The following is a 27,468-nucleotide window of genomic DNA, read 5'->3' on the forward strand; positions in this document are numbered from 1 at the left end:
TGTCTTTGTTAAAACTGTCTCTGCACTGAGCCTTTAGAAGGCTGGTGATAGGTAAGGGTGACTTACCTTATCACAAGTGCATAATGGGCTGGTTTCCTGGACATGGATTACACCTAGTCTTGTACTAAACTGCTCTAGGAGCACTGGCTTTTTAGTGTGGGTTTAGGGTTAATCCACATCTGAGAAACTGGCCACTCTGTTATGTAACAGTTCAAGATACTTTATGTGCACTGGGAATTGACTGTGAGCTATTCTGATGTTTTTTTAATCAACTTTTTGCATGTGTGAGTAATAAAAATGACTGAACTACCCTGTCACAAGCTTCACTTTCATAGCCATGTAAATGTCCCTGTGTATAACTGTAAGACAGTAAGTAGCACTTGCCTGCTGTAAACTTTGTTGAAGCACTCCTCAGCAGCCTGCATACGGCCCTGGTTCTTCAGACACAAACCCTTCAGCAGCAGAATCAAGCAGCTGTCATCCAGTGTGTACTCATTATCTTCAGGACACACACAGCATATTTATTTTACATGTCTGTCTCCTATTTGGCAGATCCATTAAAAACACTGAATCTTTTCATTTGTCATGTTACGTAGCCGCATTCATGTAGTCTAATAATAATAATAATAATAATAATAATAAATGATGGTCATTTTTATGGCTGATTTTTTACAGTCGAATTTCAAAAAAGGACATAGCCTGTTAAAGAGACAGGCATTTTAAACGCTGCCCGAATTTAAAGGACATGAATCAAATAAAGCGCGACATCAGAAGTAAGAGACAACTAGCCATTTAGAGTCATGAATAATTATGCTTCAACATTTTAGTACAGGTGAAGAAGCGGCATTCAAAGACAGCATGAATGCCCGTACGTGACTCACATTATAAACATGCAGCACAGATCAGTAAAAGAAGAACAACAAGCAAAATTAAGTCATGCTAGCTTTGATATTGATCTCGATCTCAATCTCTATTGGTTTGAGTCACAGAAAAGTTAAGCGCCTAGAAAGCATCTACAGTGGACTATCAAAATGAAATGTTACCAAAAGCTAGTGCAGATAATGATGGCTGCTAGTAATCTGTTTAAATTACACTTGCACATTCATAACACTCTTCATAGATCTGCTGATTTCTTTTTTCGGGCGTGGAGTTTTCATGATGCTAATTGGATTGGTGGGGTATAAGCTTTCGCCACTTGTTAGCTACATTAACTCTGTAGCTCCAATAAAAATTAGGATGCAAACTTATGGCTACTTTTTTCATTATCTGTTCCATTATTTTCTTGGCAGAAAACAAAAAAAACCAAAAAAAAAAAACAGGCTGGTTTCTTGGACAATCAACATTGGAAATGCTTTTCAGAGTCTAGGCTTAGGCTTAATCTGGATATAGGAAACCTTATGTTATTCAGTTACTCAGCCATCTGCCTGAGTAATTTGTCAGAACACCTACTTAAAAGGGTGGTTTATGGGGTCATTACCTGGAGCAGCCTGCAGGGTGCGCTCCGCCTCCAGCAGTGTTTCCAGAATGCCTTCCGTCAGTTCTGGCCGCTTGCTGATCATGGAGAACCCGTTCCACATATACATCATCTCCTGAAACGTGCAGCACAATCTGTTATAGCATTTACTCAGCAAAAAAAAAAAAATCCTGTTAATATTTGATTTTGAGGTTTGATCAGAACAACTGGAGTGTTTGTGCCTGTGTAAGTGGTAATGTAATTTTCCAGTATTTACATCATTTAAACCGTTTAGTAGTTTTAAATGACTGTCCAATAACATAAAACCACTTTTGTTGGAGATCTATGTATAAAATTATTCTAATGTGATGGTAGTAATCCATAACTTCATATATAGGCATCAGCTAACCAAAAAAAAAAAAAAAGAAAAATGATTAAAAACAAAAAATGATAAAGACTAAATTAGATTTTTGTTATTTGTGAAAGAAAGTGCCTCAAATTTCTTAATTTCCAATGTCAGGCACAACAGCCCTCTAACAAAATAAACCCCCAACATTACAGTTTTGATCATTTGTTTCCACGAAGAATGGCAAATAAGAGAATTTCAGAAGAGACCCGGGGGGATACAGGTTTAAACTTCAATTCAGTGTTTTTTCTATACTGATACCCCTGGTCAAAGTGAAACTAAAAGAACACACTTCTGCACATTTTAATGCACACTTTAATGCAGTATTTACAATTGCTGAATTCAACATATTAGAAAATAATAGATGAATGTTATGGCACATATTTTACTTTTCATTTTTTCCTATATATTATAATGTAAAAATATTAGGTGTGTTGTGTGTGCTAACCTATTTTCACTTCAAAAATAACCAGGGATGTTTAAACTTTTGTCTACGACTGTATAAGGGCTCAGCATTTTAAGAGTGTTGATGCGTTTTGCTGCCTTACAAGCACAGGTACAGGGAGCCTCACAGGGTTGCTGGCTCTGTACCGTCGAGCTTTGCGGATGGCAAACTTCTCTGTGGGCGGAGACTTCCCTGCTATTTTCTGTTTGAAGGTTGGCACCTGTCTGAGAGAGAGAGAGAGAGAGAGAGAGAGAGAGAGAGAGAGAGAGAGAGAGAGAGAGAGAGAGAGAGAGAGAGAGAGAGAGAGAGAGAGAGAGAGAGAGAGAGAGAGAGAGAGAGAGAGAGAGAGAGAGAGAGAGAGAGAGAGAGAGAGAGAGAGAGAGAGAGAGAGAGAGAGGAAGGAAAAGAGGGAGGGAGAGGAGAGGAAGTCCAGGAGTGAGTCAGGGAGGGAGAGAGTGAGAGTGAGAGTGAGAGTGAGAGTGAGAGTGAGAGTGAGAGTGAGAGAGAGAGAGGAAAAGAGGGAGGGAGAGGAGAGGAAGTCCAGGAGTGAGTCAGGGAGGGAGAGAGTGAGAGAGAGAGAGAGAGTGAGAGTGAGAGTGAGAGTGAGAGTGAGAGTGAGAGTGAGAGTGAGAGTGAGAGTGAGAGTGAGAGTGAGAGTGAGTGAGAGAGAGAGAGAGAGAGAGAGAGAGTGTGAGTGAGTGAGTGAGTGAGTGAGTGAGTGAGTGAGTGAGTGAGTGAGTGAGTGAGTGAGTGAGTGAGTGAGAGAGAGAGAGAGAGAGAGAGAGAGAGAGAGAGAGAGAGAGAGAGAGAGAGAGAGAGGAAAAGAGGGAGGGAGAGGAGAGGAAGTCCAGGAGTGAGTCAGGCAGGGAGGGAGAGAGTGAGAGAGAGGAAATAAACCATTACACAAAACTGAAAGTCTGATGGCAAATACATTTTGTGTATGAAAACACTCTATACAAAATGTCAGAAAGGGTGGGAGAAAGTCATTGACATGGCAAGTCTTTATGGTGTCTGACAGTAGGGGGTGAAAGAGTGTTTACCTGAAGAGCTCCACCTCGTCCTCTCCAAACGGCCTCGCCTCCCCCTCAGGCAGCATACTGAGATAAGCAGCCTTCATGTACACATACATAACCTGATACAGAGAGAAACAAATGCAAGGTACCTTCTTTAGATGTTCATTTGAATGAATTGGGCTCAATGCATATCCATGTAAACATGCTCTAAAGAAGACAGCTGCTAGATGCTAGAAAGTGTCTGGACCCTTTAGAATTCACAAAATTAATTGACATAACTCTGACCGTTAATATGATTAAATTCTTATCTAAAACAAAATGATCCAACATTTGTATTTGCTAAGGATGACCCTGCCCTATTTTATAAAACATCAGAGACTTCACGATCAATTTTCACCATACATTTGTGACTGCATGTTCAGCACATTAAGGAGATTTCTGATCTCAGAAAAAAAAGCTGTTTAAGCAATAAAAATTCTGTTTAAATGAGAAACATGTGTAGCAAAAACCGAACACTGTATTCCATTTAAGAACCTCATATAAACTGTGAAACATGGTGGTGGTAGTATCATGGTTTGAGGTTGTTTTGCTGCCATCAGACCAGGATTATTTGCAACAATTTGATGGTACTATGAATTCTTGACTGTATCATAAGATACAGTAGTTTTGCCAACAAAGACATTAAATACTGGATCACTTTATTCAATAAATGTATAAAAATTACATAACTAATTTATGTGGTCACTGAATGCATTATAGGTCAGATTAATCAAAACTCTGAAAAAATCTAAAGGTATCACAAATTTTCTAGTACCACTGTATGTTCACATAAAAAAAGACATCAGTCAGAACTTTATTACATAAAAAAAAAAAACAAAAAAAAAAAACACTAACAGTAATAAATTTCCCCTCACCCCTCATGTCAAAATCAGCAGATATGCTTAATAATTTTTGTTAAACTTTTACAATATTTAATGTTGAGTATTTTCACTGTGTTTCAATGCTTATATAATTTTTAGAAGGAGGGCTGGCTGACCTTGGACCAGCGACTCTCCTGACTGAGCAGGTCGGCATAGAAGTAGGCCATCTTCCAGTGCCTCTTGAAGGTGAAGCACCACATCAGCTCCCAGTAGCACATGTGGTGGAACTGCTTCCAGGCCTGCTGTGCCTTGCAGCCATCCTCAAACAGCGCCACTGCCTGGACACAAACAAGTTCTTTTTTGAGGAGAGCATGGTTACTGTTGCTTGCCTTCATGCAATGGGACTTTATGTGGTTTCTCACACATAATGGCAGAGCACTGATTAATGAAAATGAAGTACACCATATAGATAGAAACTGTAGTAGCAACCATCCTGAAGTGTTGTACTCACTTTTGCCTATTTTGGATAAAGTAAGGGTATTTTAACCAAGTGTGATAATGTAGGCACTAGGGCTGCAGCAAATATTACTTCTAAAATTGTCATCAATAAACAATTTTTTCCCAATTATTTGACTTATCTAATAATGATGTTCTTGTTTCAGTGAGAAATAAGTTTAAATAAATGGCACAAGAAATCTAAATGTGAAAATTCACCATGCCAAATGACAGATATACTTTTGATACAGTGACAAAAGCTGACTGAATATAAGAAACCATACCTTTCCTGTTTTCTCAGTTCTAGATACTAATCATTCAGCTATTTCCTATTTTTGGTACCATTCTCATGTGTCTCAGAGAGGCATGTCTAGACGCCTAGACAACGTCAGATACTTCACTGGCTAAAGGTTTCTACGTTAAAAATGACACCTTCTTAATGCTGTTGTCTCAAAGACAGCCTAAAACAGATTTACCATCTTCTTCTGCCCCATTTCTATCCTCCATGGTAATATGAAGCCTCATTATATCATTACTAAATTGCTACCTCAGTATGGGATTAGTTTTACTTCAATGTCCTGAACTTTTTACTTCAAGGTCACCTCTCTTCCATGAGACAGTCAGGTAGCCTAACATCACTAGGCTGACAGAGGCCATGTGTTAGAACTGTGATGCTTTCACTTCATTTGTGCATCATTGTTGTGCTTCTGTGGAATTCTTCAGTCACTCTGCAGACTGTGCATTGCACAACACCATGACTGGGTCTTATTTTCTTGAGTTTATGGCCCTTTGCAGATGCCATCATTTAAAGTTCTGTCTCTAGCACAAATTAGTTGAATATGAGAAGCCAAATTGACACACATCAACATTATTTGAAGCTTTTTTTTTAAATAAATGACACCAACAATTAAAATCTACAATTTTTAAAACGATCAGTGTAGTTGACTTTATCCACCAATCAGTGCATCTCTAGACTGCACAATGCGAACTAATGTATATAAGCTCCAATTACTTGTAATTTACTAGACCTTTGCCTCAAAGACAAAGAAGCAAACATGCCTCACCTGATTAATTGCATTTTGAGTACCTTTTTTCACCAAACTACTGCTGTAAAGCTCAGCCGTTGGTCTTGACCGATGGAGTTCAAAAACGAAAAACCTGAAAACTTGTCCTGGGATATCACTGGGGATAATATGTTATTATTATTTATATAATAAGTTAATATTATTTGCAGCTTTTAAAGGAGCAACATGTAAGATGTCAAAATAGTCCACACACACAGTCCTCCTCCCTCTTTACTTCTTCCCGTTTACTTACCAGTCTAGAAGAAACCTTACAAATTCAGCATCAAACTACAGCGGTGCAAAGCAACACAAAGGTAACTTGTTACCTTGTTATTTATGTCACTTCTTTTCTTTGTGGTTTCTTGCCCGGAGCAGGCAGTACTATTGCTGCATCCTCTGATGTTGGTACAGTGTCTAACACTACAGTGACTCACTTTCGCCTTTTGAGGTAAAAGGGGTATTACAAGACAGGACGGGCCAGAGCTAGCTGGTTAGCATGCTAACTTCATTACATATCTCTGCTACATGGTACACAGATGTCTTTGACCTAACGTCAAAACTAATTTATTTCTTCACGTTCTGTGCATTAAAAATGCTCTAAAAATCGTATAAATTGCTCCTTTACATTTGCTCTTATTTTAAACAGCAGGGCTGTGGAAGTCATGGCAGTACATTTTTTGGATAATGGACCTGAAACTAATAGGTCCATTTTCTCTGCAGGTATGGCAATCTGTCTAATGAATGTAAAAAGCTCTAATCAACACAAAACGTGAAAATTGTGTGGTAAAGTAAGTGAAATTACACTGATAATATTCCTGTTCACTCACCTCGTCAACGTTGCCTTTTATCTCCTCCACTCTGCCTGCAAAGAACAGGAAAATTGCCCCCTGGAGAAGAGAGAGAGGGAGGGAAGTAGGGAGTTCCAAAAGTAATGCCAGAGTTCTGTCACAGCTGTCCTATTTAAAATCTCTAAATGGGAAGGGAGCGAGAGAGAGAGCGCGAGAGAGAGCGCGAGAGAGAAAGAGAGACAGACAGAGAGAGACAGACAGAGAAAGAGAGACAGAGAGAAAAAAAGGAGAGGAAAAAAAAGAGCAAGAGAGAGCAAGAGCGAGAAAGAGAGCAAGAGAAAAAGAGCGAGTGAGCAAGAGAGAGGGAAAGAGACAGAGAGCAAGAGAGAGAGCGAGAGAGCGAGAGAGAGTGCGAGAGAAAGAGAGCGAGAGGGAGAAAGAGAGAGCGAGAGAGCAAGAGAGAGAGAAAGAGAGAGACAGAGAAAGCGAAAGAGAAAGCGAAAGCGAAAGAGAAAGCGAGAGAGAGAGAGAGAGAGAGAGAGAGAGAGAGAGAGAGAGAGAGAGTGAGAGAGGGAGAAAGAGAGAGCGAGAGAGCAAGAGAGAGAGAAAGAGAGAGACAGAAAGCGAAAGAGAAAGCGAAAGAGAAAGCGCGCGAGAGAGAGAGAGAGAGAGCGAGAGACGGAGAGAGAGTGCGAGAGAGAGAGAGAGAGAGAGAGAGAGAGAGAGAGAGAGAGAGCGAGAGACGGAGAGAGAGTGCGAGAGAAAGAGAGCGAGAGGGAGAAAGAGAGAGCGAGAGAGCAAGAGAGAGAGAAAGAGAGAGACAGAGAAAGCGAAAGAGAAAGCGAAAGAGAGAGAGTGAGAGAGGGAGAAAGAGAGAGCGAGAGAGCAAGAAAGAGAGAGACAGAAAGCGAAAGAGAAAGCGAAAGAGAAAGCGAGAGAGCGAGAGTGAGAGAGAGAGAGAGAGAGAGAGAGAGAGAGAGACCCCTACATGTGGATATCGTAGCCGGAAAGGCTTCAACAGTTTCTCAGCATCTGCTACATCTCCTTCTCCTGTCCCTGCACAGAAAAAAACAGCACTCATTCAAACTAAACTATAGTGCACACATACAGGTATTATAAAGAATATATATTCTAATGAATTTCACTGGCAAATGCAAATAAACCAAGTAACCAGTGATCTGTCACGTCCAGTGAAGCCTGCAAGATTGCTTCCAGTTCCAAAAACATGGAGTATTTTCACATGTATGCATTGCATTTGCACATGCCATGCAATGCTCATGTAATGTAGACTGGATCATAATTACTGTGCTCTTGCTTTGTTACTCTTCTTATCATTATTTTTATTAGTGGTAGTAGTAGTAGTGGTAGCACTAATAGTTGCAGTAGTAACAGTAGCAGCAGCAGCACATTTATGTGATGTTTATTTTTTAATACTGAGGTGTTGCCAGAAGCTTTGCAGGACCTTCATTTACCTTTTATACCATGTTTATACTGTGATGTGGCATAAATCTAATCTAATCTAACCTCATCGAATCATGTGTAGCAGGACTAGGGAAGGAGTGTGGCTGTTACCTAAAATAAAACAGAGGAAGGTGTAGTAGCAGAGCAGCAACAGGGCACACAGCATAGACCTCAGGTTATGGGATGTGGCTCCTTCATACAGCTGAGAAAGTCCATATTCCTAAACACACACATGCACATACAGTATTGTGCAAATGTGAGAGACAACCTTTCACTTATTTAATTTCCACTCAAAACAGCCCTTAAGCTCAGGTTTTTTGTTTTTCAGGAGGCATTTAGGACCTAAACTTTTTGGACATAAAACAACCCACTTGCATAAGAAAAGGGAAAATAAGTGAAATATAGAAATTTAGAGAACTGAAGTTGAAGATCACTAAAGAATATAGAAAATACAATGACAACGGGACTCCTAACAACCATGCAAGACCTGCTAGACCACCAAAACTGTCACCACCAGATAAACAGTGCTTAAAGCCTTCATCCTTGAGAGAGAGGAGAAAATCAAGCTCCACTCCATTCAGCACTATGGGCCTAAAACCATGTGTAGCATGTGTATTACTAAAAACATAAAAGAAGAAAAAGAAAACAAACAAAAAACTAAGAGAGAACTTTTGAGATGTGGAAAAACATCCCTGCAGGTTACTTTGAAAGGTCTTCCAAAAAGATTAGAAGCTGTAAACGTTGGTTGGGATAGTGTAGTGGTTAACACCTCTGCCTTCTACACTGTAGACTGGGGTTCAATCCCCACCTGGGCAAACACCCTGCACTATACCAATAAGATCCTTGGGCAAGACTCCTAACACCGCCTTGGCCTACCAATGATCAAATTGTAAGTCACTCTGGATAAGAGCGTCACCCAAATGCCATAAATGTAATAAAGGCAAAAAAGTGGACACCCTGTGTTAAGTTATAAGGGCTCTTGTGTAATTTACTAGTAAATGTGTTTCTGCTGTCCTGACATTCCTGACTGATAAAATTAATAACTTGTACTTAATGGCTGTTTTGACTGGAAAAAATAATTTAAAAAAAGATCTCTGATTTTTGCAAAGTATCCCAAATTATACATTTACAGATACATATTTTAAAAGCACCATTTTCAGCAAATTCATATTTACTTTATAACCTATTAACTTAAAAAGCAGAAAAAATAGTAGTAACGGTGGCATGTGCAACAGTTTGGACACATTTCCAGTTAGAAAGGCTCAGAACTTATTTGACTTGTAGGATCATAATTGATTTATAGCACTAAGCAGGTCAAGAATTGTCAACAAGTAATGTCAGCTGATGACAGTTGCAGAGCGTAATAAAGTCTCTGACCTTGTGCTAACACAACAAGCATGGGCTCCTTTCAGCAGCTGGCAGAGGCTCTGAAAATAAAAGTGAACAGATGCCTACAAAGCATTTAAAAAATGTATCTAAGAGCTTCCAGCTCGCAATTTTCACTGCCTAAATTGTCATTAATAAATGGAGGTTAAGAGGAACTGTGGAAGTCAAGGCAATATCTGGAAGACCAAAAACACTTTCAGACAAAACTGCTCCAAAAAAGAAAAGCAAACCCCACTGTGACCCCAATATGCCCACAAAAGACATGCTGGAAGGTTTAGCTGATAAAGGAGTGGTGGTGAATTGTTCTGTCTCTGCAGTATTGTTGGACGAATATAATCTGCATAGAGGAGTCATGAAAATGGGCTAATTTAGAATTTAAAATCTAAAGTAAGCCAGAGTCATTTTGCAAGTGTTGTGGCAAAAATTTAACTCCTAGACCACAATCACCAAATGTATGTTTGGAGGGAAAAAAAAGGAACAGAATTTGATAAACACCTTAACAAGTAAACATATTTACTTGTCAACGGTGGGTGGATTTATTATGCTTTGGGGTTGTAGGGCAGCCAGTGGCGCAGAAAGACCCCTAACTGTCTACAAAAAAGCTTTTGCAAGCTGTGATTTCAGCCAAAGGTATTTGTTAGTAGGAACTGACTAATAAGTGTCCAAACGTTTGCACATGCCATAATTTCTACTTTCACTTTTCCTTTTTTATGTTAAATGTTACTGTGCATTAACCTTTGCAAGACTTATTCCATTACATAGTTTGCTGTAGAGGCTGTGCACCTCAAAATACAACAACAACAACAACAACAACCTACAGTATGTCATTTGGCCAGGGGTGCCCAAATTTTGGCATACAACTGAATACACACACATAAGTGAGAGGAGAGAATATATAAACATGCATCTGGACACCAAAGTAAACGTAGCAGATCATATCTCATAAAACATTTACTTTTTGCACAATGATTATCTCAAAAGCCATGGATGTCTTGCATTCAAATTAAAGCCCAAACAAAAGTTCTTTACCTTATCCCCAGAAAAGCCTGCAAACTCCAAAACCTTGAGGATCCGGGGAGGGAATAGAGAAAGTGTCTGCAAGATAACCATGGACGACAGCATAAGACAAACTGATGAACAAGTCAGATTAGCAGGTTTTCACTGTGTCACGCACAAACCATTACAGGCGCTTGTGGAACATACCAAGTTGAAAGCACCGATTCCAAACGCTACCCCTCCTTCCAGGTGCTTGTGGTTTGGCCCTTTAAAAGAGCTGTGAGACCTGATAAAGGAGTGGAGCTCCCTGCATGTAAAATAACACTCAGGTTAGTCACAGCATGAGATTATTGCAGTCAATGATTGAGCAGTGCAGTCTGGGCTTTTTTGAATAGATGCCTATTAAAGGATGTTGACACGGTTATAAATGACCTGCAGTTTTCACATCATTGGAAACAAAATACTCTGACATAATGTCATAGTTTGCATCTTGGACTAAATTGCAGTCAATATTGCTTCTTTGCTTCCAGAAATGGCTATCCTTCGGATTATGTTTACATAAAAATATTCTGAATAAAATATATGACACTTGGGCTGAAAAAGAAAAAAAGCTAAATGCTCTTCTCCACTTTCTCCCCTGCTTCCACCACACTTACTTGTATATGAGGTAGCTGTTGCGTACTTTGATTCCTCCTTTGATGAAACTCACCATGTTTTCATCCTGTGAGCAAAAGAGCAGATGACATGCATCGAAATGTAAAGGATAATTACACCCTAAAACTGAAACATATTAATTTGTCATAATAGCATTAGTCTTGTTGAAAATGTAACTGCACTTCTTTTCTAATCGTCAAAATAATTATTGCAATCAACTCAGTGCCTGCAGCACCTCCTCTGGTCCAATTTTGCTACAGGCACAAAAGACTTAGCTCACTAGAAATCAAATTATATATATATATATATATATATATATATATATATATATATATATATGAATATATATATATATATATGAATATATATATATATATATATTCATATATATATATATATATATATATATATATATATATATATATATATATATATTCATATATATATATATATATATATATATATATATATATATATATATATATATATATATATATGAATATATATATATATATATATATGAATATATATATATTCATATAAGCCAGACATCCAATTTCACCACCCAGTCACGATGGTCGCCTTGCACTGGGCAGAAATATGAGTTTGAAATACAAAACTAATTCTAAAAAGTTCAATAAAAACTAATAAAAACTGCTAATAAAAACTGCAATACACCAACTAGTACACACTCATATTACACATTCAGGTCCACAATGAAGAACTAATTCACAAGGAAATTCAACACCAGAGCATGTTTGCCTCAGAGCCGTACTGTCTGCACAATCCGCCCGTTTTAAAGGTCTATCTTTACAAGTGTTCACATCATGTTGCGTCTCAAGCTGCTATTAATAACAACAAGATAAGCAACAAAGCAACAAAGATACGCGTTTGATTTTGGTACATGGAGCGCATTTTTAGTGCATTAACATCAGTGACCTGCCTGCTTACATTCACATTGACAAACCAATCATAAATACGGAGATATCAAGTATGATGCATCACTATTATGGTTTTTCTCCTTTTTGTCCATTTCCACGGTAGCCAATGTGAGAAGAGCAAAGCACTTGCTTCCCTGCTACATTGGTGTGGACCTTAGAAAATGACAGCCTGATGTTCTTCAGAGAGAACAGCTAGTGGAGTTTGCTAACTGAGGCTGAACCCAGTGAAGTGCAGGGCCAAAACCAACACACACACTGTTCATGAATAGATGTAGAGAGAAATGCTATTACCATGACATGAAAAGGTAGTTTTAGTCGGTGTCCTCATTGCTCAGCTAGCCATTTTTGGAGGTGGGGCACCACCCCTGTGTGTTGTCATTCTTAAAGTCTTTTCTGATGGTCTAGTTTGCCATCTTTCATGGACACCACTGTCAGTGATCAAGGCTAGGCATCTGGGTGCCTCTCATCACAGAAAAGAGGCTGCGGGAGAAGGGGCTTACAAAATATGTTCACATGACTATTCATACAAGTCTGTGTTGAGTCGGGTCCCAGTGTCAACTCTCTGGTGAGTCCGTGCCAATTCTCAAGTTTTAGTAAAGCATTTTAGTTGTCTCTTTATTAACTGCTGGCATTGGGCTGTACAAAAGTAAGCCTTATTAAAATCTGTCAGGCCCTACACAGCTTCAAATAACCGGCCTTTCATTACAGAAACCCTTCTGTCTGACGTACTGAACTGCTCTACTCGCATTAGGAACGTGATACGTAACTTCCGCTGGTCTCGCTGACGACTACAGTGTGTAGTGCTTCAGTTCTGTCCATCAGACTGAAAGGTTCTCTTGCAACGAACAGCTTGTTATCTGAGTCTGAGTGAAGTAGTGATTTTTTAAACTGACGAGTCTCCCTTTCAGGGGTAAATAACATTTTAGCTTTCACCTGCACAAGCTGTTGTGCTTTATTCAAGGTTGCACTTGGCCCCAGCCACACCACACAGAAAGCAAGGCTAACAGCTAGCTCTAGCACTAGCTCAGGTGTGCACTCGAGTTCAGACTGACTAGTTCTTCCTGTTGCATGGGCATAAACACAAAAGCAGCTAATGCCACTTTCACAACGGGAGTCTTAGTCATGACGTACATTTACGGCATTTCGCAGACGCTCTTATCCAGAGCGACTTACAATTTGATCGTTTTACACAGGTAGGCGAAGGTGGTGTTAGGAGTCTTGCCCAAGGACTCTTATTGGTATAGTGCAGGGAGCTTACCCAGGTGGGGGATTGAACCCCAGTCTACAGCGTAGAAGGCAAAGGTGTTAACCACTACACTAACCAACCACGGTGGTGGTTGAAGAAACCAACCATTTCTTGAGCATGCTAGAATATAAACAAACCCTTTCTAAAGTTACTTACAAACTCTAGAGGGTACATCTCTAATGGTCATAATCGGGCCTTATTTTGTCACAGGGCATTGCACGCAATGAAAAAGTTCTGATTGAGAACTACTTGAGAAGTGTTCTCTCTATATTATCTTTTAAAAATAAAAAAAGAGCAGATTTACTAAAAGAGGTGCAAATTACTGACAGTCTATTGACACTTTGCATTTATGGAGTTAAGTGGCAATTAAGTGGGTTATCTACTAAAAACATGCAAATGAACAAAGGCACCTCTTCATAGTTAGCTTGTAAACAGCACAATATCGCATGAGTCTAGCTCACATGCTTTTTGCATGAAGGCTCCTTTACACCAGATATAAAAAGTTACAGAAAGTTAAGTTGAAACTCTGAAATAATTAATAAAATATAAAATGAAATCACTTGAAATAATTACTTCTTTTCTCAATATTTTGATGCAGTATGTCAGAATAACGAGTAACTTGAAAATGATTCATTATTACTCTCCAGACAAAAATGTGGTTCTTTCAACATCATGAGAAATTATTTTGAGAAAAAAAAACAAACAAAAAAACATCAGTTTGTCAGAAATTTGATAATTTTTTACTTTCTGTTGTGAAACACACGTTAGTTTTCAGCTGGTGTGATGAGCTGAACTTGAGTTCAGAGGCAAGTCCCTTTGGTTTAATTTCACTGAGCGCACATGCAGCTCTTTAAACAATGACCGACATTTCTGCCTTGTGCACAAAAACCAGCCACAGTACTCAGACATAATGAAGAGTAGCTTTAGTAAAGCAGGGATTGCAGAGCCAAATATTTCCAATATGTGCTTTTAACAACTGTCTGGAAGAGAAAACCATCAGATTATTATATAGTCAAAACCTGCTCTGTGAAAGTGTTACAGTTTTATATTAGAACAAAATTGAAAACATTATTTTTTACCTAAAATTATTAGATTTGCTTAATCAAATTAAGAATAATGTGGCATGACCGATGTTTACATGTTTTTTTTTCTTCGCATCTTATGTCTTTTCTTTTTCGAGTACAATGTGAGCCATGTTAGCATTAAAAATAACCAGCTTTTCACAGCCGTTAAATAACACACAGTCAGTATTGACGCACATATATCAGTCTTGGTAATTCAGAGTAGGTGCTTTGCTGTAATCTTCTCACAGTATTCTGTGCTTTGAGAGCTCCTATAAATACGAACACAGTTTGTGATTGAGCATACGTTAGTAAATCTGCCCCTATATCAGAAAACAAATCAAATTCTATGGTGCATTCACACGTTGGCAATAGATGGATGAAGGCAAACCAGAAATTCCATTGTTTTCACTGGAACTGCACCAGACAACTTTGCCCTTGCCATCACCAGTATTCAGCTGGCTCCAGCAGTAAGTGCCATGAAGAGTTTTCCTACCAATTTTTCCTAACTTTTACCATCGACCAGCAGTGAAATGGATCGGATGCTGATTTTTGGACATGGATGCTTAACATCTCGTTGCTGAACTCCAGACAAAGCTCAGTATCACACACAAAAAAAACCCCACAGTACAGGGTGTCCTCCTGCATCTTTCCATCTCAAATAAACAACGGACACTGCTAAAGCTCTCCTCTGACAATCATCCTTTTTCACCTGTAACACTATCACCATGGCAACCACGGCATTGCTTCATGCCGCTGTCAGTCACATACTATGAGGCATTAAATGATGTTTTTCTTCATTGCAAACATGTGAATGCAGCATTAGAGTTGAAAATCGCATCATACCTAACAAAATGTGCATCACATATTGTTTTATATACATATATAACATAACATATCACAACAAATCAATCCTGTGATTTACTACACAGGATGAGACTTTGTTATATTATATACTCTGGATATTCACCCTCCATGAAACATAAAAACAAAGCACAGTTTCTGTGTTGTTATGAAATAGATCGAACAAAGACAGTAATGAGTGTGTGGGGAAATGAGTGTAGGCGTTTGTGTCAGTATTATTGGTGTGTGTTATATGGCTGTTATATTGGCTTAAAATCTGTGTCCAACCTGTAAAAACGTGAGAGCGGCTCGTTGTAGCAAGCACTCAGCATAACACGCCTCAGCATGGAGCTCCTCTATAAACAAACACACACACATAACATGAAATCAAAGCTCCTCATAAAAAAGCATTTACTTGGTAAAGAAAATGAAAGAAGAAATTTGATTTTTTCCACATAAATATTACACAACAGCAAAGTATGATATTCATCACCTATGACATTTCCCAAAAAAAAAAAAAAAAAAAAAAAAAAAAAAAAAACACATTACAGCCTCCATCAACACATTTTACCTTCAGTGAGCTCATCTCCCGCTGCTCTGCTTGCCAGACTACCAGACCTCTTACGAAACCTGTAGAGTAGCACAGGAGAGCACACTCATATTCTCATTATCCATTATCATCACACACACTGTACACATAGAGATGACATGAGCCAAGGTCCACTTTTGTCAGGCCTCTCAAAGGAGCAGAACTGACCTAGGTTTTAGTCCCATATAACTGCAAATTGCATATGTTCACATAACTGAATACGAGAGGATACAGAAGGCAAAAACTGATCTCAGGGTAGCACTCTTGCCCTCCGGCTTTCAAACTGCTTTGCAATATATTGGTGCAAATAGGCGGAGGGTGGAAATGTTGATTAAATGAAGCAGTAATAAAACAGTTCAACAATAATCCTGAAGAACTGAAGCAGTACTTGCTGAGAGTACTACTGTACACATGCTACTGTAGCCCACAGCCTCTCTCTGACCACAAGGCAAAATTACAGTCGAACATGCAGCCTCTTATCAGGCATGATCAGCTGTCCACCATTTAAAGCTATTGAGACAGGCCTATGCTTCATGCCCCATGCAAACACAAGGCAAATCATCCAGCAGCACAGCACCTCAGCTCACATGGAACCAGCTCCATTTGCCTAAAGGTGACAAGGTCTTGAAGAGAAGTCTAAATAGGACTAAAAAAACAGTGTGTGTGTATTTAGGGGCGGGGAAGTCTGGATGGCACAAGACGAACAAAGCATCATATTGCATTAATGTAACACCTTAACACTAAGCCACTTTAAAGAACAACAACACAGTCACTTAAGTCACTTTAAAATGTATACTGTCTCTATATCTTGTGTATATTGTCTCTATATTTTGCTATTTTCTCTAGACATCTGTATATTTAATATTTCAATTTTAATTTTTTTTACTTATTTTCTGTAGAGTGATTATCTGAGCCTCACCACAAGCATTTCAATGTATAAATGTCTTGACATGTGCAAATGACAAACTTGAAACTTTCTAGATATTGGCATATTAATATGGCTTGAAATATAAAGCAAAAGCCCCAATAAGCCCACCTAAATCTAATTAAATGTATTGTTCATATGCATTTTTTGCCCAAAGTGTAGGCCGCGGGTCGAGGACGTTTCTGTGAGGCCTGGCAGAAAGTTACCTGAAGCCCAACCCTTCACCCAATCAGAGAACAGATGTTTGTACTTTATACAAAACTTATCAAATTCTCAGTGTTTTAGTACCAAAAACAGAGTAAAAGCTATGAAATATATTTGAAACTTACCTGCTGGGGATGTAACAAATCAACATGTGTTATTATGTTGAACTGTGTCACATACTGTATCGTATTATATCATCGTGTCATGACTAGCTTTTCGCTACAGTAATAGTTTGGGGTTAACATATTAGCTTGTGGCTAGAGCATTAAATCAGAAACTATTTAGCATGACTTTTGCTATACCGAAAAATGTACTGAAATGTGGCACCACTGTATGGCAGCAAACCGAATTATGACCCTTACTACCTACCTTATTTATTTCTTTAATGTTTTGTCTTTTTGGCCACTACAAAGTTTGCACTTAGCTAGCCAAGATAAAAAAGTCTGGGCACCTCAGGTTTAGTGGATGGGACGCACAGTATTTTTGATACTCCAATTACTTAAATACTTCACAATAAAAGTGCAAACGGCCTTAAAGGGTACAGGCTATTGCTGGTAGCTTCTCTCTACAGGCATTCTGTTGGCCAAATTCCTTTTGTTCATTCCATCTGTTCCAAATTCATTTAATATTTTTTTTGCAATTACTCGACTGAATTCTTAATAATTGAATGATAACTGAAATAAATAAATTAATCAATTAACCTTCAACACACCATCAATTAATAGTAGTTGCATGATGGTAATGCGCATTTTAAATTTTCCTATTAGTCTTTCTTACAGTAAAACATGGGCCTGATTTATAGAATTTTTTTTACCACAGTGTTTAAGGTTTTAAAGGTATAGCGAATTTCCAATAGTATTTTTTTTAATTTTTGAAAAGCTGTGCATGGTTCGTTATTGTTCAGTTAGGTTTATCATAATTAACTCATTATTTAATCAATTGTCAAAATGTTCAAAATGTGCCAGCCTGACTCACAACGCACAGCACAGTACTGATTTATTAGAGCCGTATTGTGCTGCAACAATATCAGTACAGTAAAGGTCAACAATATAATCATGATTAACAAATGATAACTCATGCAGTTATCATGTGTGTGTGTGCTTGGGTGTGTGTGAGTACCTCTGGCACACCTCCTGGGCGCTCTTCATCGTATTTCCAGCACTAACAAGGTCCTCATGTTGGAAGGTCATCATGGCCTGCATCTCTAACACTGTCGCATAGATCAGAGCATGATACATGCTCTCTTTAGACCTGCAGGATTACATGACACACCATTAAACACGCACATATTTCACCACACACATTCTCATGTTCACACACACACACACACACACACACACACACACACACACACACACACACACACGGAAACCCTGACCTAGCCAAAGATGCACAAAACACAAATTACACTGAGAGCCAGTTGGTGTTCTCCACTCCAGACTGGCACCCACTGAACACACATGGCTTTTGGAGTAGCTGAGTCAGCTCTGGTCAGGAGACAGGCTGGAACTGGCAATGTACTTCTTTCTCTGTTCAAGGTAACATGAAATTATCTCAGTGCTCCACCCTGTTCCTTTGTACCTTACATTACAGACAATTCAGCCTTATATCAGACAGTGATCCCAATTTTAAGGATCTGAAATTACAGATGACTGACGTTAGCCAATATAATCTTAGTCAGTCAAAAAATGAAACAGAATCCAACCGTTTTAGTTAAAGAATTCATTCATGCTCGTTTCTGCCTCCACCCTCTCAGCATGTTTGAAAATGCACTAATGCATCGCAAAGACGTTTGTGAAGACGGGGTGTAGTGACTGATGAGGGGGGATATTTAGCATTTTCCAAAAAGCTAGCAAAACAACAGATTAACCCCCAAACAATCTAAAATCACATCTCTCAACAGTGTTAGGCAAGCTAGGTAAGAATGTAGCAAGTTAAGCTACCAGAAAACTACCTGCAAATTAAATTACTTTAACAACAGATAGCAGAATAACACTTTTCCGATACCGATATCGCTACTGAGGCTTTGAGTATCAATACAGACACAGATCTGATTTTTTTTCTTTAAAAAACTCCTTAGCTTTAGAACGAGCTATTCCTTGTACCCCACAGGAAGAAATACACAGCTAATAACGTCACATCACACAACGCAAGTGTGTGTTAATTCAGGCTAGATTTGTTTCGAGATTTAATTCGGGATGTGGGATGGTGTTTTAAGTTGGGGTGCTGAAATTTTAAGCAGCACATGCATGATGAAAGGAGGTTATGCAAATTACCCCCGCCCCCCATTTGAATTTTTTTAACTTCACAACAACCAAAATGTGTCATACTGCATTATAATGAGGAAAGAGACAACACTATATACACATAACTGACACATTAGACCACTGACACACATCCTCTCTCTGCTCTCTTTCTGGATAAACTTTATGCAAATGAAAAGAGCGGTGACCAATCAGATGGTTGATATGTGGAGCCGTAACTGACTGGGTCATCTCTACAGTCATGCGTTGAGAACGCACACTGACCAGAAGATACAACAATTGATAATGTATTATTTTTAAGTTAGATGATTTTTCTAAAGTTTAAAAGCAGTTCTAGGCTGCTGTGAGGTTCAGAACTAGCTTCTATCTCTGAACCTTCACTCTCTGAACCTCAACCTGCATGTGTTTTAGCAGCGTGCCCACAAGCTGGCCAAACTGCTGTTGAGGGGAGCAACTCATTTAGGCCGCAGCATTAAATGAAGCACGGCTGTTTCTGTAGGGAGAAAATATAGGAATAAAAACAAAAAACCTGCTTTCTAAAAGATGCACACATATCAGGCGGTGCTGCAGCCTCCTCGGCCCCCTTTTTACCTCCGATATGCGATCCAACTTTTCCTACTGATATCACCCCAATACCGAAACCCATCAATACCAGTTTGCCTTCAAATTTGAACCATTATTAATTGATTAAAATCATATCCAAAACACAATACACGTGTGTAACACAAAAAATAGCATATCTAAGGATGCTCCAACACAGGAATTGCCGATCCATAAAACATTTATAGAACGCAAACATTTAAACTACATTTAACTGGACAAGCACTGCAGAAAAAAAAAAAAAAAAAACGTATTTATTGAGGCTTAAAAATGCAGTAAAATGGATTAAACACACAGTAACCCAGCATTTAAAAAATACTGGCATCAGGCTGATGTTCAGATTTTCCAGATCTGTTTTCAATGAACTCACGAAGAGCAGGAATGTTCAGGCAACACTGTGCTAATGTGCCAAAATGTGTGCATTTTATTCATATTACTGCCTTTGCAACCCTACAGAAATATTTCTGCAATGGTAATACAGGTCAAAACACAATATTCATAAAATATGACAACAACCATGTAGATGAATATGTTTACACTTCAAAAAATTTGTTTACTGATACTTTAAACAGTCTTTACTCACTGATATCAGTATCAGTTGTCAACTCATTATTTTATTACTTAAACTTATAACTCATAACTCATTACTTTCTTGCCAATATTCTTAATTGCTGTAATTAATTGCTGTTGAAACAAGAATTCTCTTTCGTGTGGTTTTCAAAACAGGGTGACATTCCCAAATGTGGGTCACCTACAAAGCATTTTAAGACACATTAGTGGTGCTTTATCAGTCGCATTTTCGCCGATGCAGCTAAATCTGTATAACTGTAATATCGCTGTTAGGCACAAGCATCTATCCTCTGCAAACAACGTGTATAACGTTGGTATGACGTGTAACCTGCTGTATTCAGTGGTGTAATCAACTGAGAACTGTTTTTCATAGTACAGAACTCGTTTAAGCATAAAACTTTTTCAATAATAAGAATATAAATAAGCCCCGAAACTGCTGCTTGTCATTATTACAGCACACTCACACTGCACGACACTACAGGATCTCACTATTGATGTTTGATGGTGGATTGAGTCACATGGAATATCCACATCATTGGTCATCTCAGTTCTAGATTCAGGGCCAAAAGAGCAGCTTCTAGTCAGTCAATAACTACTTAAAATCTTCATAGAAAAGCACTATCAAAATGCTAACTGCTGCATAATATTCATATATATCCATTTCCATTTTAGACCATTTGTGTTGGTCCATTCATTGTAAACAATGGCTGGCATGTTCAAATCATCTAAAAAACAAAGGCAAATGACAAAAACAGAGATACAGCAAGGAGATGCATATGTTTAAACCTGTGTGTTCGTAGATCTGCTGATACCGCTGCCTGAAAAATGTGATTGCATATTTACAGCAGAGTAATACTTAGTCATGGTGAAGACTGTCTCAAAAGTTATGCCGAGGGAGGGGTGGTTCAGTTTCTTGTGAGAAAGGTGGTGAACAAAAACTGGAGGAAAATGTAATGGATGTAACATGAGGTGGGAAATAAAAAAAAGCACCGCCAATGAAATAGATTGGGACACTCTTGAGCGGCTGCACTTGAGTCTAAGCCATGCCCCACGGAATGTAATGGAGCACCAATCAACACTGGGATGAGCTGAAGTGGTGTGAGTGACCCAGAACCAACTGCAATATAGGCTTAATCCAGGTCACAGAAACAGGTTAATGTCCGGGTCTATCTGAATCTGGATGTATTCAGCCAAAGAAATAAACCTTTTCTCCGCTAGAGAAACTACATTACCAGCAACAAACAAGCCTGACGACTGATTTTTGGGTTGGAATACCCTCTAAGTTTTCCTAGTGTCGTGCTTTATGCCACCTCTCACACTCATTCATGCGTGTAAAGTAAGCGAATGTGTTCATGTGTCTTTGGGTGTGCACTTAGGTAAATACCTCACATCCTGGTCAAGGGAGTTTAGCATGACGCACATGAGCAAACAGATACAGAAACATTTCAGCACACTGATGTTAGAAAGCTGTCTACAGCTAAACTTAATACCAGTTACTACACAAAATGTTTTAGCCATTTAAAGATCCACACACCATTTACTAGCACCGATACAGAGGCATTTCCACAGTAACCGCACCTTAAAAAAACACGTCTGCTCTTCACTTCACCTTGACAAAGTCAAATGAGTCCTGTACCAAGGTCAGCTGCAGCATCGTGCTCGAGTCAGATGCTGAAGGTGAGTAGATTTTTGTTTGTGAATGTGAATGAGAAGAAGAGCAAAGTGGACAGACAGGCAGAACTACTTGCTCTCACCGTGGCTGCAGTTTGTCTAGACTCTCGTTGAAGTGGTTGTTGAGGAAAAGATCTAAGGCCTCCATGCAGTCCTCTAGGCATGTCCGTAAGGAAGTCTGTGTGGAGCTGTGATGAGACGTACACACACATATACAAAGAACATAGAATGATCATGTTAATACATCAGGGTCCTATTCTCACACACACACACACACACACACACACACACACACACACACACACACACACACACACACACACTTTCTAAGCTGCTTATCCTTCTGGGTCACAGGCCAACTCACACATCATTGGCAAGTAAAACCATCTGATATTAGAATCATTCTCACAAAACGGCTTCAAACCACGCACATAAATGTATTAATAATCACAGAGATAAACAACATTCACGTGATTTAGTAGATGATTTGGAGCTCTACATGTCATAAGACAAAGCAAACTTTGTTTTTTATTTCAAAGTCTTTTTTTCATTTTTAAGGCATATTTTACCTTCATTCTTCTTTCTGCAATGTGTCCTCCATATCAATTCCTCACACCAATATTTAGCATGCAGACTGCTTCTACAGACACTAGTGAAAGAATGGGTCGCTCTCAGGAGCTCAGTGAATTCAAGCATGGTACCGTGATCGGACGCCGCCTGTGTAACAAGTCCAGTCGTGAAATTTCCTCACTACTAAATATTCCACAGTCAACTGTCAGTGGGATTATAACAAAGTGGAAGAGATTGGGAACGACAGCAACTCAGCCACGAAGTGGTTGGCCATGTAAAATGACAGAGCGGGGTCAGCGGATGCTGAGGGGCATAGTGCGCAGAGGTCACCGACTTTTGGCAGAGTCAATCACTACAGACCTCCAAACTTCATGTGGCCTTCAGATCAGCTCAAGAACAGCGTAGAGAGCTTCATGGAATGGGTTTCCATGGCCGAGCAGCTGCATCCAAGCCTTACATCACCAAGCGCAATGCAAAGCGTCAAATGCAGTGGTGTAAAGCGCTGCCACTGGACTCTAGAGCAGTGGAGACGTCTTCTCTGGAATGACCAATCACGCTTCTCCGTCTGGCAATCCGATGGACGAATCTGGGTTTGGCAGTTGCCAGGAGACGGGACTTGTCTGACTGCATTGTGCAAAGTGTAAAGTTTGGCAGAGGGGGGATCATGGTGTGGGCTTGTTTTTCAGCAGTTGGGCTCGGCCCCTTAGTTCCAGTGAAAGGAACTCTTAATGCTTCAGCACCAAGAGATTTCGGACAATTTCATGCTCCCAACTCTGTGGAAACAGTTTGGGGACGGCCCCTTCCTGTTCCAACATGACTGCGCACCAGTGCACAAAGCAGGTCCATAAAGACATGGATGAACTTAATTGGCCTGCACAGAGTCCTCAACCCCACAGAACACTAAGGATGAATGAATTAGATCGGAGACTGCGAGCCAGGCCTTCTCACCCAACATCAGTGTCTGACCTCACAAATGCGCTTCTGGAAGAACGGTCAAAAATTCCCGTAAACACATTCCTAACCCTTGTGGAAAACCTTCCCAGAAGAGTTGAAGCTGTTATAGCTGCAAAAGGTGGGCCGACATCATATTAAACCCTATGGATTAAGAATGGGATGTCACTCCAGTTCATATGCATGTGAAGGCAGACGACCAAATACTTTTGGAAATATAGTGTATATAAATATATACATACACTTTTTAAGTAGAGAAGTGATTTAAAAAAAAAAAAAAATTATATATTACTTTCAACTGATTCTCTTTCATGTCTTCCTAGCAAATTCTAAGTAAATCAAAGCAAAAAAAGTTACGCGATCAATATAAAAACCTCAGCTGCTGTCAATGTTTTGTGGTAATGAGGTAGAAATCGCAAAATACTACATTTTCATAACTAAATATACAGTTGTATACAAAGGTTTGGGAAATGTGATGACAGACAGATAATCACATCAATGAAAAATCTCTGTTCTAAACAGAGATCATTCTAAAGACACTCTTGCCTAATGAAATCATCTTAAGTACATACATTATATATATATATATATAATGTTTCTCTGAGATTGTTTGAAGAATATTGTAAAGATTATTTAACTTGTAGATGATTTTACTTACAAAACTTATTGTTTTGTTCTGTTGACTGAATCTTATTCTATCGGTAGATAGTTTAGCTTGTTTCCAGCATTATTGTTTGAAATAATCCAATTATCTCCCAACAGAATGAGTCAGTTTCTCTGGATAAAATGACTTAAAACAAGTTTTAAAAAAAAAATATTGTAAGTAAAATTACAAGTTGAATTATGTTTGCATTCTTACAACAATCCCAGAATGATCATTTTTACATATAATGATAAGATTCAGGATGTTTTCACTTGCCAACATGTGTTTAATCAACATCAATTACTGGAATTTACAACTCATTACAATGATCTGTGGCAAATTTTCATAGTGGTCAGGTCCTATTTTATAAACATTGTGTACAGAAGAATGCTAGAGAAAATGAAGGTCGTCTGTGTCACGCAAACACAGAGCATAAGTAAAGGATAAAAAATTAATAAGCGACTTCTTAGCCTTTGAAACACTGGCCTTTATCAATTATGAATCATCCCTTATGACACAGTATAGCATGGCTGGTCCTATAAAAAGCCGATCCATTAACTGAGTATTAGCAGATATAGTGTTAATTAACACAGCAAATGTAGAGATGTTCATAACATCCCATTAATTATTACAGAGAGGAATTTATGAACAACATCATACAGCATGCAAAACACACCTGCTGGCCACTCGAAACACTGACTTTTTAGGCCCACCTTAGAGCTTCCACCCTAAATTCAGTTCATGAGAGCCTTGCTATTGTCGGGACCAAGAGCTATTTTCTCCTTTCCCAAAGCCCCAACATATGAGGTTTAAATACTAAGTCTATTCTGTACTGTGGTTTTGTTCTGATTATTGTCTAATCACTTTCAAAAATAAACAAAAGTAAAAGAGTATTCAACCAAACAACCAATCCAGACAACCAAATGCAAAGATCATCATAAAGCATCCTTCTTTATATCCCATTTCGGGGCGAGCTCTTCCCCCCCTCCCCTTGGTATATGTCCCTGAATCACCTCTTGGTTCCCATTACGTCTTGGTTCATCAAGTCTTTGGTAAACCTTTATTTCCCACCACTCTTAAGATATATTTTTAAATAGAAGTTTCTCATCCTTTCTGTATCAAGTCATTCTGACCTCCTCAAGGCCTTTAGTTGGGCACTTTCCTCATTAATTTGGTTTATGGGCGAGCTTTTGCCAGTCCTTATCTAGTCTTCTAATTAGGAGCTCGCAGGCAGTGTTTCTCAGGCTTCTCCAGATGCCTTATCAAAAAACCCTTTTATGTAATGCACTGACTGGACCTGGGTCAGAAGTTCCTCCTGTCCCATACATGCAAACATTAGGCCCGTTTTCTGCTGAAGAGATCTGTCTGCCTCAGCTATATGACTATAACTTCATTTCAATCATTTCTAAGTGAATTATTTTTTACATGACTACAAATTATTTTAGTAATTTTAAAGTAATCATTTTTGAGGAGACTCTCATTAAACCTCCACACTATTTAGCTGATGAGCTGAATCAGGTGTGTTTAATGAGGCAGTGTGCTGAAGTCTGCAGTGTTTTGGGTCGTGAGGACTAGAGTCTGACCTGTAGCACAACTGCGGTCACACACAGTTTCACAACAACTTATTCATGTTCAACGTCAGGGTATTTTTAAGAGTTGGTTACATTTCCGTCGTCTCACGAAGCAAATCATCTCAAACACATTCAGTGGTGGGCTCTGGGGTGGTCAGTCCATTGTTCTGCGAACACCAACAGTTTCTATGACCGATTTTTAAATTTTCTTCTGTGTTGTCCATTTCCTTTTCTCTGCTTCTTGATGGCTACACACCCTTTCGAATTCAGTGTGGAGTCTCCTCACAGTGGAAGGATGGACAGAAAACACCCACATCTAAAGCAAGAGCAGAGCTTGATCTCTCCCTCTCTACTCTAGAGAAAAGTCCAGTTTTGGAAACTCTTCTCACTTCTATTCCTTTGACTTTCCACTTTTTTTCCCAATATGCAAATGTATCATCTTCTATCAGATCTGTGAAATACCTCATGAAAAATTAGCAGCACCTACCGAGGGGCTTTTTTCACTAGAAATTAAACAAGGGAAGGGTAGTCTCCATCACTGGTACAGGACTGTACCCAGTTCTTGTCAAAGAGCGCCTCTTGCCAGGAAACATTTAGGTACTGGATGATCCTCTACCAAGCAGTGACACCACCATGCTTGATAAACTTGTACCAGGACCACAAACACCACCACACCGTTACCATTTCAGTGTCAATGCAGTGTTGAGAACGGTCCAACAGCCAATTAACATCCGGCCATCCTCAGAGGGGAGAGGGGGTGGCTGACAAACTGTGTACAACAACGGATGGGCTACAGTCTGTAACACATCTATACAGTGGACCTCTCAGGTGTGAGGAACTCAAAGTGTCCTGTGAGTGGAAGCATACACAAGGCATGTCTAATAAAGGGGACAGTGAATAAAAACACAGCTGGTCTTAAGGACCCAAAGTCTTTTTACTTTACTGCACACACATCTACTGCTGGGAAATCTGTCACATGGAGGCAACACCGCCCAGCTGAGGCATACACACACTCACAGAGCGCACACACACACTGCAAGGTGTCTCGTGTTTGCTCTGAGTAACTAGCCTACAGTCCATGACAAATTATTACTCAGGTGCTCACACGAATAAATGCCAGATAGCTGCCGTCACTATGCAGCTTCCCCAAGAACTTATGATTTATTGTTCTCACCACACAGTCTCATGGGTGTTTGAAGGGAAGGCAGAAGGGTGCGCTGCAGTACTCCCTATCCACAAAAGGAGGCCTTGGACTAAAACCATTTGTGATCTACTGTACTGACCTAAGCACTGACAATGCCCACAATAAACTTCTTAGTTCCACGGTGCTGCCTCTGCAGGAGAAGCAAAGCACACTCAACCTCTGTTTAAAGCCAGCACAGCAGCTGTTTATTGCAATGGTTCTCAGGTCTTCAGGAACCTGTAGATGGTTCAGGTTTTTTGCGAGGCAAAAACCCTGAGGACTGGTCTGAGAACCACTGATTTACTGCTGTATTGGTTCATTCTTTAGGACATTTTAACACAAGATAAAGGACCGTTGCTGTTTTCTAATTAGGTCAAAGAATGTTGCTTTTATCCCTAACAGCACAAGTGCCTCTCTCTCATTAGCTCGAACCAGCAGCACAGGTGTCCAGCAGCACAGGTGTCTGGGGAGTTGGAACAAAATCCTGGGGAGGATTCTTACTTTCTGCATCTGGAACTTTCCACCTCTGCCCCACAGCCACGACACACTAACACAAGCGCGATGTGACGTAATTTATCATATTGCTGCCCCCCCAACACCATTTTAAAAGTCCAG

General features: G+C 39.3%; 1 protein-coding gene across 1 annotated transcript in view; it reads right to left on the reverse strand.

The window, feature by feature from the left end:
• The window catches only part of zgc:158403 (tetratricopeptide repeat protein 39A), a 33,833-nt gene that overhangs the window by 5,511 nt on the left and 854 nt on the right, over window positions 1-27,468 (reverse strand). Inside the window, exons 2-16 of the mRNA XM_017720254.2 lie at window positions 22,019-22,123; window positions 17,950-18,081; window positions 15,684-15,742; window positions 15,401-15,468; window positions 11,024-11,088; window positions 10,575-10,674; window positions 10,401-10,466; window positions 8,097-8,205; window positions 7,513-7,580; window positions 6,564-6,623; window positions 4,354-4,515; window positions 3,345-3,436; window positions 2,408-2,528; window positions 1,478-1,589; window positions 385-499 (exon numbers count right to left, since the gene is read on the reverse strand). Of these exons, the coding sequence (XP_017575743.2) occupies window positions 385-499; window positions 1,478-1,589; window positions 2,408-2,528; window positions 3,345-3,436; window positions 4,354-4,515; window positions 6,564-6,623; window positions 7,513-7,580; window positions 8,097-8,205; window positions 10,401-10,466; window positions 10,575-10,674; window positions 11,024-11,088; window positions 15,401-15,468; window positions 15,684-15,742; window positions 17,950-18,081; window positions 22,019-22,123 (1,434 nt within the window). The remainder of the gene's footprint in view (window positions 1-384; window positions 500-1,477; window positions 1,590-2,407; window positions 2,529-3,344; window positions 3,437-4,353; window positions 4,516-6,563; window positions 6,624-7,512; window positions 7,581-8,096; window positions 8,206-10,400; window positions 10,467-10,574; window positions 10,675-11,023; window positions 11,089-15,400; window positions 15,469-15,683; window positions 15,743-17,949; window positions 18,082-22,018; window positions 22,124-27,468) is intronic.

Source organism: Pygocentrus nattereri, chromosome 14 (genome assembly GCF_015220715.1).
Source record: "Pygocentrus nattereri isolate fPygNat1 chromosome 14, fPygNat1.pri, whole genome shotgun sequence".
NCBI lineage: Eukaryota > Metazoa > Chordata > Actinopteri > Characiformes > Serrasalmidae > Pygocentrus > Pygocentrus nattereri.